Consider the following 13,956-nt stretch of genomic DNA (forward strand, 5'->3'; position numbering starts at 1 on the left):
CAGCTTCACTTGTCTTCCTTTTCCATTTCTCATGAATAAAAGCTACCATAGCATCATATAAAAGATATCAGGTTTAGTCAGACATAACGAAGTAAATTGTACATTTTTTGCTACTGTGAGTTATTCAGATTCTCTAAGAGAAGTTTTAGAAGACAACTTACTTTGGAAGCTGAGTGAAGGCTAGAAAACCAGCTTTGGAAGCTACAAGCCTCCTCACAGCCTGGAACTGACTCTCGAGTTCTGCATTTGAAGCAACAACATCTCCCTCTTGGGACAGTAATGCTGTTATGGCATTATTGATCAGTTTTTCTTTGTTTTCTGAGAAGAGACCCTAGGTGAAAGAAGAATATTTCAAAAAAGTTTCCATACAAAAAGTTAATGACAACGAACAAATTACGATACAATTTATCTTACATCCTGTGTTACTGCATGTAGAACGCCACTGTATGAAATATTAGCATTGAACCTGAATACAGCATCTGCAAAGTTGCCATCTGTAAGGAGATAAAAAAGGTTCAAAAAGATTTATAGGTGTGTATTCCTAATTCTTAAATTATTATTAAGCAGATGGAAGGAAATGCAATTACATTTAAATCAATACTTACTTGGAGGTGTAGCTAAGAACCTGAGATGAAGGCTCTCTACTTCCTCATCAACAGGCATGCTGAGTAACCCCCATCGCTGACCTTTATGAGTTGGTGTCATTTTTACACAAACATCTCTGTTACCAGAGGCTCTTACTCCATCCAGCAAACTTGCTAATAAGGAATCTCTAAGCAAGGTTAAAGGTAAAAAGGTTTTAGGATTGATAATTAAGGAAAATGTTGATTCAGAAAACAGCACAAGCCCTTTAGCAGGTAACCTGCTCAGGGACACACTGGGCACAAAGGGAATCATGAAGAGCAGGGCTTTGGGAGAGAGCCTGGAGCTCTAATACTAGCTCTTCACCTTGCTGCTACAAGACCTTGTGCAAGTTACTTAAGCATCGTAGCTTGTATGTCTGTTTTTAAGATTGTTAACAGCTTTATTCAGATCTAATTCATAAGTCACAAAATTCACCCAATTAAAACATAAGTTTGATAATTTTTTTTTTTTGAAACAGGCTCTCGCTCTATTGCTCAGTCTAGAGTACATTGGTATTGCCATAGCTCACTACAACCTCAAACTCCTAGGCTCAAGTGATCCTTTTGCCTCAGCCTCCCAAGTAACTGGGACTAAAGGCATATACCACCACGCCCAGCTAATTTTTCCATTTTTTGTAGAGACACGGTCTCTCTCTTGCTCAGGCTGGTCTAGAACTTCTGATCTCAAGCAATCCTCCCACCTTGGCCTCCCAAAGTGCTGGGATTACAGGCGTGAGCCACCGTGCTCAGCCTAGTTTGACAATTTTTAGTAAATTTATACAATTATATGATCAACAATCATCATAATCCAGTTTTGATATACTTTCATAACCCCAGACAGTTTGTGCCCATTTGCAAAAATACTCCCAGCCCCAGGCAACTACTGATGTGCTGTCTCTATCGTTTAGGTTTTTAAAGAAACTTCATAAAAACAGAATCATACAATATTACTTATTTTACTTATCATAGGCTTTTGAGATTCATTTAAGTTATTGCCTGTATTAGTAGTTCAGTACTTTTTCCTGCTGAGTAGTAGTCTATTTTATACATATATAACATTTAGCCTGGCTGTTCACTAGCTAATGTATATATGGACTATTTCTATAATAGCTTTTGGCTGTTATGAATAATGTTATAAATATTCACATACAAGTCTTTCTGTTTTCAATATCTAGGAGTAGGATTGCTGCATTATATGATAAGCATATGTTTAATCTTTTACAAAAGTATCAATCTGTTTTCAAAGTGGTTATATTATTTTACCTTTTCACAAGCAATGTATGAGAGTTTCAGTTCCTCCACATCCTTGCCAACAACTGACATCAAAAAGACATTTGCCATTTTAGTGGAACTGTAATAATTTTCATTTCCCTAATGACTATCCTTTCATATTTACTATTCAAACATCTTCTCTATAGAGGTGTCTATTTGAATATTTTGCCCATTTATTATTAGGTTGTTTGGGGTTTTCTTAGCACTGAGTTGTTAAGAGTTCTTTATATATTTTGGATAAAAGTCCTTTATCAGCTACATGTTTTGCAAATATTTTCTCCTTATCTGTGGTTTGTCATTTCTCAATAGTGTCAAAGTTTTAGATTTTGATAAAGTCTAATTGATCACTTTTTTTCTGAATTGTTTTTAGTATTATACCTATGAAATCTTTTCTTAACTCAAAGTCACAAAGAAGCTGCTTTATTTTCCATGTGTAAGCATTATTGGGAATAACAGTGCCTTCTTCCTAGGGCTACCCTCAGATTGAACAACATAATTTACATAAAGCACCTGAAAAACTGAGTGTGGAGATCCTTCCTCTGATTAGAACATCTGTACTGTTATTTCAGACGTTCTCTTTCCTTGAATTCAGGATAGGAAAAAAAAAATAACCTTTTGAGATTTCAGTCTTGATCTTAGATTGAAAGCTTTCTAAGGTCAAAAAAAAAGTTACTGCTCATACTATAGAAAGTAAAAAAAAATCTCAATAAGGTTGTATTATAAAAAGTGGCAAAATATACTGGAACTGTCTGGACTAATTTAAAAAGCAGATTCAGTCTCATTCTAGTTAGAGCAGCATGAAAGAACTACCTGGAATGTAAGAATTGCCAATCTCACAATGGCTTACTACATAAAGGGAGATCCAGACCCAGTCGGTCATTCACAGTGCAACAGCATTATACATGTTTACCATGTAAGACTTTATGAGTGACAGCAGCTCACAGGTTTTCAGAGGAGGACCCAAGTCACAGTAATATAAAAATGTGCAAGCATATTCCACTGGAAAATTGGTAAATAGCTTATATATTAATGTATAAATATCTAACTTTAAGTGTATTTACATAAAAGCAACTTGCTGTTATCCAAACAGCTAAATGAAATAAAAGGTGCTATTTTGAAATACTTTAAAAACACTATTACACAAATGCTTTATTTTCATCATTTTATTTGAAATCAAAGCACCATTTTTATGATATTTAGGAATATGAAAAATGAAAGTCATTTTAAATATACAATAAAATAACCTTTTCCCAAGTTAAATAATTTTAAAGTTCTAGATTATAAATCTGTGTTTTCCTTGTTAATCAAGCACTTTGCTTTGCATATGTTAGAATCTCTAAAGCTTGATGAATAAAAAAAAAAAAAATACCTTTCTGTTGAAGAGTATTTCCGTACTTGCCCTTTTATAAATTCGATGGTAAAAAGTTGAGGATTTTCTGAGTCACAAACCAATGCAAATACCTAATGAAAACAAAAAGTAAGTTCAACAAAAAATGTTTAGTTTTATGATATCTCTAGAAAAACTACACATTTAGTTTACAAAAGTCAATGTTAAAAAATGTGACTTGTTTACAATATCAGAGTTTAAGAGGTGCTTAAAAGTCTCATTCAAATTTTCATATGATTATTGAATAACAAGTTCCATTCTATATATACTTTGAAAATAAGTTTGGTAATACTCATTGTTCTAAGATCAATAAATATAAATATGTTAATTAAATACAGATTCTACCTGTTTCACACTCCCTAGGCATGAATAAGTATTAAAACAGAAAATTACTATAGTTTATCAATAGGAAAAAATCTTATTTAAGCTAATAATGCTGAAACTTACTTCTCCTAAAGGCTTCAATGTTGCAATATTATAGGTTGCTGGATCACGTTCTACTAAACATGTTTCTGTAAGTGCTAGCACTCTTTTTACAGGTTCCTTCAAACAATAAAATTGAGACATATTAAACATTTATTTTAAAAAAATAAGAAAATCATATGAACAAATTTTTATTGTCAATATGAGAGTCTTACCGAATGTCTAGGTGATATTTTTTGGACTACAAACTCTGCTAAAGACGTGATGGATTCATCAGTGCTGTATTTTCCAAAGCGAAGATTCAAATATTGCTCGAATTCTAAAGGTTCTTTCCTGATTCTCAATGAAATACCTATGTAGTTACCAGCATGGTCTATTGCACTTTTGATAATCTCTTCTCTTTGCTCAGATGCAAATAAATGCTGCACAAATTTTAAAATTTAAAAAGTCAGAGTAGAAATAATTAAAATGTGACCATATTGAATCAACTCATAAAAAAGAGATTAAAGTAGCAATAATAGAAAAAAAAAAGAAGTTAGATCCTATCAGAGATAAATAAGCAGGGTATTGCAGTTGAAAGACTTACTAAATTAAATCACAAAGTCTGGGAGACAGAGCATCGCAAATAACTTGCTGAATAGAAATTATCTCCTAACTTCTCAGGGTCCAGTTCTTACCATCTTGAACAAAACAGCATGATGGGGCTTCTTAGGAGGGGTCCCAAGGGACTCCAGCCCAGCCATTGTGGTTGGTGGGTACCATGTGGGCAGGATTCTTTCCCACAAAGGCAGCTCTGATTTAATCTGTTTTACACAGCAGGCTTCCTTGTAAGATCATGTTAAAGAATGTTTAAATGTTTATAAGTCACTGGCCTATTGATGTTACAAAACAACTTCAAGGGCTATATTTACAAAGGTAAAGATAAAGTAGGAAACGCCACAGGTTGAGTATCCCTTATCCAAACTGCTTGGGACCAGAAGTGTTTCAGATTTCTCATTTTTTCAAATTTTGGAATATTTGCATTATAAGCATCCCAAATCCAAAGATCGGAAATTTTGTACATCAGATTACCCAGCCCTCCATCATTCTGCTTATTCTCCTTTTGCTGCTATCTACCCTATTATGTATCTAATAGTTTCAGGTTTGCCTTGGCTCTGATACCCAGGGAAGGATATTTTATCCACAAAACACTAAATCTTGGAGCAGTATTCTCAAGAAACTAGGTAGTTACAAGAATTAAAATTCTCAAGAAAAAGGAATCTTGTAAATAAATTCAACTGAGGCTCTCCATTTGGAAACTTTCTCTATTGCGCCTCCTTGAGGTCTGAGGTTTAAATTTTATTAAGAAAAGCAGGACATTTCTTTAAAAAAAAAAAAAGATGGTCATTATCTATAGTTCAACTTCTATTACCGATTAATAAACAGGGTGTCTCAGCATCTTAAGTAGCTTCTGTTATATCCCACAATTTACTTATATTAATATATAATTCAGAATTTCAAGACAAAAATATGCAATGAATTCCAAAAGTTTCAATGAGTACTCAGATTTCAGATCACAAATAGCTAGGCAAAGGACAGAAGACTAAAAATAAGAGATTTTAAATTACTTTTTCAAAGAAAGTTTAGAAACTTTTAGGTAAGACAATAGTACTAATGAAAATAACAACTGTAACCATCATTTATTGAACACTATTAAGCCATCTACCCTGCGAAGCATTTTACATAAATTACATACATATTACTTCTCTCATTTTGGGGAGCAGCAAAGTGGGTTTCAAGCCCAGGTACATTTGATACCAAAGCCTGCACTCTTAATACCACACTTCCTCCTAGAGGACTCATGATTTCTAAATGCAGTGTAAAAACTTTGCTTTCTTTCAAATGGTCATGTCCCTTTTTAAATGTCTTCTATAAAATACTACTTACCAATCTACTAAATCCTCCATAAAGTATACAAAATCCTCCTTGATAATCAGAGAGATCTACAAAGCCTTCAATATTTCTATAGTCATAGGAACAGAGTACTCTGTTGGTTGCAGGATTAATTTGGTCAAAGCCTCCAGGAGTTACTTCCAAAATTACAGGTTTTCTTGTGTCACTCCAGTGATGCTTATAGCAATTATATCTCTAGAGAGAGAAAAGTATTACCTTTAAGATTTGTAAAATAAAATTACCATAAAGTAAGTTACACTTTAATGTATCAGTCACTGGTAAAACAACTAAAAATCTAAACATCACAAATATTTAGAACCACTACCCAAATTGTTAAAAATATTATTAATTTTAGCTATTCGGGGGAGTGTGTTTAATTAAGAATTTTCACTCTAACTGAAGACAATATGTTCTTTTTTAATTAGCAAAGGTTTTGGGTTACAACTTTTATGAAACAATTTTAAACTACTCTATATAAATATATAAAAAGAAAAAATCCTACATATAAATATATTTTGAAAGAGTTTTATCAGGATAAAGATTTCAACTTTTGTTGATGGATTCCTTTTATCCAAGTTAGATACCAAACAGTCACATTTCAGGGAAGTTTCAAATTCAACTTAAACAACCTGAGCTGCCTCAGTATATTAATGTACATTTCATTTCCGCATACAAAAAAAAAAAAGCGGAAGGCTAAATTTGACCTTAGGCTTTTCTAATTACACCATTGGGATGTCATCCTTAAGAGTTTTGATAATATTAGCAAGTAAAATTCCATTTAGATAATGTTCCTTTGTAAATTAAAGTAGCTGAGTATCAGAAATAATTGGAATAGCCAATATCCACTTACTACCCAGTTTTATTCTTGGAAAAAGGAGACAAAGACAAAATAAAGTTTCAGATGTGTAATAAATATCCCTTCCCCCACCCAAATACTATAAAGTTTTCTACCAATCAATATGAAGATGAATACAGTATCAATTACACCACTCTTAAGGTAAAAATAAATTGGCTGCTCTAGAGCAGCTATCCTCAACCTTTCTGGCACCAGGGACAGATTTCATGGAAGACAATTTTCCCACAAGGGGTGGGGCAGGGGGTGTGGAGCTCTGCAGCCTGGTCTCTAACAGCCAAATCCAACTTACCTAAGAGTGTTGTTTAGCTAGCAGAGCATATGGAGTTTTTACGAAGGTATAGATGTCACTTTGAGCTCCTTACTCTTGATGTAAAATTAGGTGAACTATCTTTTAGGCAATCTTCTAGAGACACTGTTTCTATCATAAAGTTTTGAAAAATATTAAGTGGCCGAAGTAAACAAATACAAAGGGAAGCTTATAAACAAAATCTATAAGCATGCTTTTGAATGCAGTTGGGTTCCAAACAGATGAGATATACAGAAAACTTGCCTGCTAACAAAAAATAATTAAAATAAGCACACCCAGTTATGATTTACAGAAATTTGACCGTGGCTCATCAGGAACAAGAAACAAGCAGCTTGCCAGTTGCCATTAAGCTGTTTTAAAAGGCTCCTGGGCAACCAGCCAATTGCTAGAGTTGAAATCACTGAGGTTTCTGGAATGCTAAAACAAGCAGAATATCCATAGAAAGGATAAGGGCTTCAGAAAGACAGGGAATGGTGCGGCCAGCATATTAGAATTCAGTTCCTGCCTTTTGTCAGAAGCCAGGGTTTTGAACAGTGCTATATAAGTTTTGGCATTACTTTTTCTCCAGTATAAAAGTAATACATGCTCATGGAAAGAAATTCAATATTTCAAGAGAGTGAAAAAAACATAAATTTCCATTTCTCCTCCCCAGAAATCTTTGATTTACTTTAAATGCTACTGTTACATGACTAGAAAAGGCCTGGGGAAGTTAAGAAGAGTCTAATAAGCTACCATGACTTCCCCAAAGCTATCAGTGCACCAAGCCAAGCTTCAGTGTGGGACAGATCCAGTGCAAGAACATGAAGTAAGACAGCTTCGGTATGTTCAAACCTTCTTAAAATTTCAATACTTCTGAAATAAGAAACTCCTACACCAAACAACTGATTGCATGTTCCAACAACTATTATCAGTAGTATGATGCTTACTGGTATTACTGGTAAGTAAGATAGTCTTAATACTGTATTAAGACTCTCTGAATGGTTATAGTGTTATTTTTAATGCTCCACAGTTGTATTTTTTTTTTTTTTGCCTAATGATTCTTCCCCATCTATCAGCATTAACAATCTTAAATCTAATTATTTGAATTTCCTGTGAAACTACATCATCTATCACATACTGTCAGGAGATATTCAAATGATGTTTCCTTTTAGCTTTGTCATAAAAGGAACATACAGATTATAAAATGATTTCTACAATAAGGGTCAACATGTGAAGAAACGAAAATATATATTAGTAAATGTTAAATATTTACCCTTCCTGTGATTTTTCCCTCTGAAAAATCAGTTCTAAATCTCTGAAAGAGAAAACATAACCACAGTTTAGGATGACAGACTGGTAAGGAAGACCCTTTCTACCCAAAACAAGTAAAATCTCAACTTTGTAACCTTGATACTAATAACTTATTAAAATTATAGTTTAAGAATATTCAAGAAAAAGAATGTGGAACTTTACGAAGGACAAGATAAATGTACAATGCTTTGTCCTATATATGCACTTTATGAAGACTAATAACTATCAAATATAAAGGATTTTCCAGCCTTTCTGTCAGAGAAAAGTGGAAGTCTTACAGTGTCAAAGGTCAATTTAAAAAAAATAAGCATAGTGGGTATAGGGGCTGAGAACATTAATTTCTGTACTTAACCATTTGAAAAAGAGAAATTTAGTTTATGAACATAGAAACTTTCTTACCAATGCTTCTGTAAGAAGTTCTGTTCTGTGCTCTGTAGAGAATTTTAAAGTTTCTGACTTTTTCCCACTGCCTTTACGAAATGTGAGGTTGAACTCTGTTCCTTGTCCTTTTCCAACAGGGCTGATGCTGCAAATGTCTCCATAAGGCCACTAACAAAAAGAAAGGAACTCTTTTAACTGCTGCTATAATATCATAAAATGCACTTATTGTTAGTACCTTAATTTCATAATCACTGATTAAATGAGCAAAATTTTACAAAATAGAGGTCAAGAAGTTACGTGCTATAGCAATTCTATAACAAATTCTTTTAAAGGCTTTTAGTCATCAGAGACAACATATTTTGCATAAAAGAGGCAGCTACAACAGTAATATATCAAAAAGTTATACCCTTGACAATCTAAAAATAAGCCCATTCTCCCCCCTCCCCTTTATTTATTTATTTTTGGTGCTGAGTGCAGAGCATTATATAAGCACATCAATCTCTTTCAGATTTGACATTTCTATCAAACATACTGACTTCAGGACACCAGGTAGTGAGTCATAGCCTGGCTTTTAAAATTCAAAGGAAGTTTGTATAAACACCTATGAGTTTTTAACATGATTACCTGATTTGTTACTTCTAAGGTATTGGGATTATATGTAGTAATTGCATGGGTTCCAACTGAAAAAACACGCTTGTACCTACAGAGAAAGACAAATGCTTAAATTCAGTTTTAAAACATAAGACATTTTGTAAGAAAATATACAGTATCAACACAAAAGGAATATTTCTATAAATAAATAGAAATGCGTTAGGTAATTAATGGTGACTAAATATAGCTAAGTTTTATATTCTCACATTTTTTAATGTTCTAAAATGTTATTAAAACCCACCCGCCATTCATTTTACCGTAAACAATTAAGATTCCTAAATATTAATAGAAAAGGATGAATTAAAGTAAGCAACCTTGTATTGTTAGTATAAATTAAGATGGCAAAGCATCAGCTGAGGACATTAAAAAGTTCCAAACGGAAAATTTTTCCAAATTTCTGATTTGGAATTTTTTATTATAAAAAAAGACACTGCACATTATTAATTCTTTCAAAATATCCTTTCAACAAACCATGATGGAAAGGAAGGAAAAGCTATGGCCTGCAAATGGCCAGTCACAGCCATATCCTGGAATCTTAACAATTTCTACTTAAGCAACTACCTATTACATCTAAGTGGTGCAATCTTATAAAAGTAGGAAGCCTACACCACAAACAAGCAATTTTCACTTCTCACTTTACTTCCTTTACGTAAAGTAACATATTTGAAAGAGAAAAACCATTTGGATATCAGTAATCGTTTAGAAGAGAGAGGAATTCATAATGATAAAAGAGGAAATTAAATTAGAAAAACTTATTTAAATTGAAGAATTGTCTTTGGAAATAAAATATTAAAATGGGTAAAACATTAGCTAGTAGAAGTAAAAAAAAAATGCTGTGTATAACTCTATGCTTGTAAACTTTAAAACTAAGAATAAATCAACCTCTATATAGAAGAATTTAAGAAAGCTGCAAAGAATTACACCTCAAAAAGCCCAAGGCTCAATTTCAAGGGAGAAGAAACTTTAGAGGACCAGGTGACTCCCACATTCCCAAGTTGTTTTAGAAAACAGAGTAAAGATGATTTCTCAATTCTTTTAGTGATACCAAAATCTGATAAGAGAACACAATAAGAAAAAAATATACCAACCTATTTTTAAAACAAATATTAGCAATAAGAATCAAGTAGTATATTAAAATAGTAATATACCATGACCAAAGAAAAAGGTTTACTTTAGGCAGAGTTTAATAGTTTAAAAGTCTATTGATATATTAATAATTGATATCCATTTGTATTTTAATAAGACTTTTAAATTATCAAAAATAGTTGTTAAATTACATCAAATGCCTTTTTGACATCTATAGAGAGAATCATGTTTTCCTCCTCTGAACTATATTTAATAATATATTAAAAAGACATCTATCACATTAAACCAACAGCTATCATCAGTCTCAAGGGTAACACACGAAGTATTCCCATTAAAATTGAGAGAGATCATTCACATTTTTATTTTTTTGTTGTCCATTTTTTCTAATCAACATATTATATAATAAAATGGCAAAGTTATTTCCATTTGGGCAAAAAGAAAATTATAGATTTTATTAGTCTTTACCATGTATTCACTAAAAAGTATATTATAAATATTTTTTTCTTAATTTTACATGTCTAAAATGCAATGGGAAACTACCTAAAGAATGAGAGCACTTCCTTTTAACAAACACATTTATTTGCTTCTTTCTAAAATCAGGTGAGGGTTGGGGGATTGGTGAACTAAACGGATTTATCTGAACAGCTGAAAGTCAGAACTTCAAAGACTTAATGGGAACTAAAACAAATACCATTGTTCATATCAATATTTGACTTAAAAGATTGCACAATGAAATCAAATGTGGGATAGAAATGTGAATTCACAAACTCTATTTTTCAGAATCATCTTCAGAGTCAAACATGAGAATCTTTACAATCCTGAAATAAAACAACAGAATTTGTTTATTTTATTCTGGGAGTAAAAAGTGTAAGAATTAAATGCCTGAAATGCTTCAAATGTCAAATGCTGTTGTCACACACAGTCTTTGAGGATCAGTTAAGAAAATATCCTTTTCAATTCTACACCAATCTCTTCTGCCACACCTAAGCCCCTAACATTTTTCTCATTAATTCTGTCATCTAGGTCAGCACTGTCCAAAAGAACTTTTTGAAAGATGGTAACATTCTAGAATACACTGTTCAATAATGAGCCACATGTAGCTACTGAGCACTTGAAATATGGCTAATGCAAGTGAATTTTACATTTGATTTAAATTTAATTATTTTAAATTTAAACAGCCACATGTGGCTACTAGCTACCATATTGGAAAGAGCACCTTCTGGATCCTTCAACAAAAGGATCCTAGAGTTATTGTGCACATTAAAACTAAAGTACTGTCATGACTAGTAAACTCAGAGATTTCTTGCAGATAAATACTGAGCTCTAAATCCTTCCTACAAAGCTATAAGAAAACAATTCTTAAGAGAATTCCCTTCCCTTTTACCATAAGTACCCCCAAATGCCACTCTTCTTTAGAATGGCTGCTGAATTTTCTCTTAAGGATAGGGCAAATACTTCTGGGTTATTTAAAACATTTTTATAAGCAGCCCTAAACTTCCAAAGACTACCTAAAAAGCCCCCACGGATAAGATATTTAGATAGAGATTAATATCTCTAAATCATCTCACACATATAGAATGTTAGTCACAGCACCTGCAATGAAAAGATTTTTTTTCTCTACCTTTCACAAAGTCACCAGTGTCTTCAGTCATAAAGAACAGACAAATTTCACAGATTTAGCAGGCACATGTTGTCTTCATCTTTGAAACTCTAACTCCTACTGTAGTGCCAAGCATTGATTATAGGTGATGCTCTGTTTGTCAAATAGCTAAATAGACCAATTTACCCAATATGTCAACATGTGTTCAAATCTATGACCCATTAGTTTACTCTTGCCGTTAAAGCAGAATATAAGTCAAAGAGCAACTAATTTCACACCCATTTTTAAATTCATAACTACTCTAACATCTTAAAAAGACTGAGTTCATATTTTTATGAAGATAAAATTCATTTTATTGACTATCTGCAAAACGATTTGCCATTTATAAATTATAATAATTTAATTTGCTGTTCTGTGAGTTTGAAATGAATTTGTTGGTTAATTCTTAAAAATTATACTAAAAATAAGTTATTAGAAAAATACAGCCATATAAAAATAAATTTCAAAAGAAAGATTAAATAGGATGTATTAGAAATTTATGACAAATGATGTCATATACATAATGTGAAGAAATATTAAAGCAAGTACCTTTTCCCCCAACTGAAAAATTAATATTCATTATTGACTTTACCTACTGCCCTTGTTTTCTTTTTACTTAGGACCTAAAAACTTACACACATCATTAAATGCCCATAGGGAGTAGGCATTTTTCCTACTCCTTAAGTTTCGATAACTCACAGATTTATTGTAATATAATAGCTTATTAAGATATAATTTATGCTACCTATTAGCTATAATCCTACTTAGAATCAGGAAACAAAAGACATAGAAGTGTTTGAGGCAACTGCTTTATCTATAGGACATTTTACTTCCATAGCAATTGGTGATAAAGAACAAGAAGAAAAAATGTGCTAAAGATAATGCTTGGATAAGATCATCTGAAAGCAAAGGAAGACCAATGAAACAAAAGCTGAGGATATAATCAAGTTTTGCATTTGAAAGGTGGTGCTTATACTTTTTAATAGACTAAACTTATATTAGTTTACATTAAAACAAATACTCCTATATTAATTTCTGCAAATAAAAATGTCACATCATTCTTTTTTTTGTTTTGAGACAGAGTCTCACTTTGTTGCCCAGGCTAGAGTGAGTGCCGTGGCGTCAGCCTAGCTCACAGCAACCTCAAACTCCTGGGCTCAAGCGATCCTCCTGCCTCAGCCTCCCGAGTAGCTGGGACTACAGGCATGCGCCACTATGCCCGGCTAATTTTTCTATATATGTATTTTTAGTTGTCCATATAATTTCTTTCTATTTTTAGTAGAGACGGGGTCTCGCTCTTGCTCAGGCTGGTCTCGAACTCCTGACCTTGAGCGATCCACCCGCCTCGGCCTCCCAGAGTGCTAGGATTACAGGCGTGAGCCACCGCGCCCGGCCTGTCACATCATTCTTAAGTTTTCTAGTCCTTATGACTAGAAAATGCTTTCTCCTTTTAAACAATTTTTTATAACATTTTTTTTTCACATGGTCACCTTTTTTTACAGAAAAAAAAACTAACATGTTAGATCAGATACTGTATTAGGTATTACCATGGGTTGACCCAATATTAAATGAGCACCTAACGCTGTGCTGGGTTGAATGATATGGCAGTGAATTAACAGTCCTTAGAAGACTTAGTTTCCTCCCAACATTTTATTATTATTTAGTTATCTATTTCAGACATCTGAAATAAACAAAGCAGTAAGAGCTAAGATTCTTGTCACTCATCGTATAAAAGTGAATTTCAGATTTGAATATTTAACTAGCTTGTATCAATCAGCATGTACAACAGTGTCAACAGAGATACTGTCGAGCTGTGCAACTGTCCACGAATTCCACTTCAGACAGAAACATAGTACACTGCTGTCAAAAGCTGTAACAAACTGACATACTCGGCCCCCATAAACTCTCGCCAACCATCCTTGTGTGGTAGTCAGTCAGGGGAAGTTAGAACTAAACCATGAGCATAGCAGCTGTCAGTTTAGCCCTATGACTTACTAATGTTCTAATTGTGCTGGCCAATTTGAGAGGATTATTTTGTTGAAACTTACTTTATTCGTTGGTATTTCAAATATGTTCATTTTAAAAATAAAACAAACAGATAAAAGATAA

General features: G+C 32.9%; 1 protein-coding gene across 2 annotated transcripts in view; it reads right to left on the minus strand.

Moving 5' to 3' along the window:
* The window catches only part of DNAJC13 (DnaJ heat shock protein family (Hsp40) member C13), a 115,654-nt gene that overhangs the window by 76,787 nt on the left and 24,911 nt on the right, over positions 1 to 13,956 (minus strand). For both annotated transcript variants that reach the window (XM_069475424.1, XM_069475423.1), the window contains exons 3-12: positions 9,096 to 9,171; positions 8,490 to 8,639; positions 8,053 to 8,094; positions 5,632 to 5,832; positions 3,921 to 4,127; positions 3,730 to 3,825; positions 3,265 to 3,356; positions 606 to 772; positions 415 to 494; positions 162 to 331 (exon numbers count right to left, since the gene is read on the minus strand). In XM_069475424.1, the coding sequence (XP_069331525.1) occupies positions 162 to 331; positions 415 to 494; positions 606 to 772; positions 3,265 to 3,356; positions 3,730 to 3,825; positions 3,921 to 4,127; positions 5,632 to 5,832; positions 8,053 to 8,094; positions 8,490 to 8,639; positions 9,096 to 9,171 (1,281 nt within the window). The remainder of the gene's footprint in view (positions 1 to 161; positions 332 to 414; positions 495 to 605; positions 773 to 3,264; positions 3,357 to 3,729; positions 3,826 to 3,920; positions 4,128 to 5,631; positions 5,833 to 8,052; positions 8,095 to 8,489; positions 8,640 to 9,095; positions 9,172 to 13,956) is intronic.

The sequence above is a fragment of the Eulemur rufifrons genome, chromosome 7, assembly GCF_041146395.1.
Source record: "Eulemur rufifrons isolate Redbay chromosome 7, OSU_ERuf_1, whole genome shotgun sequence".
Taxonomy (NCBI): domain Eukaryota; kingdom Metazoa; phylum Chordata; class Mammalia; order Primates; family Lemuridae; genus Eulemur; species Eulemur rufifrons.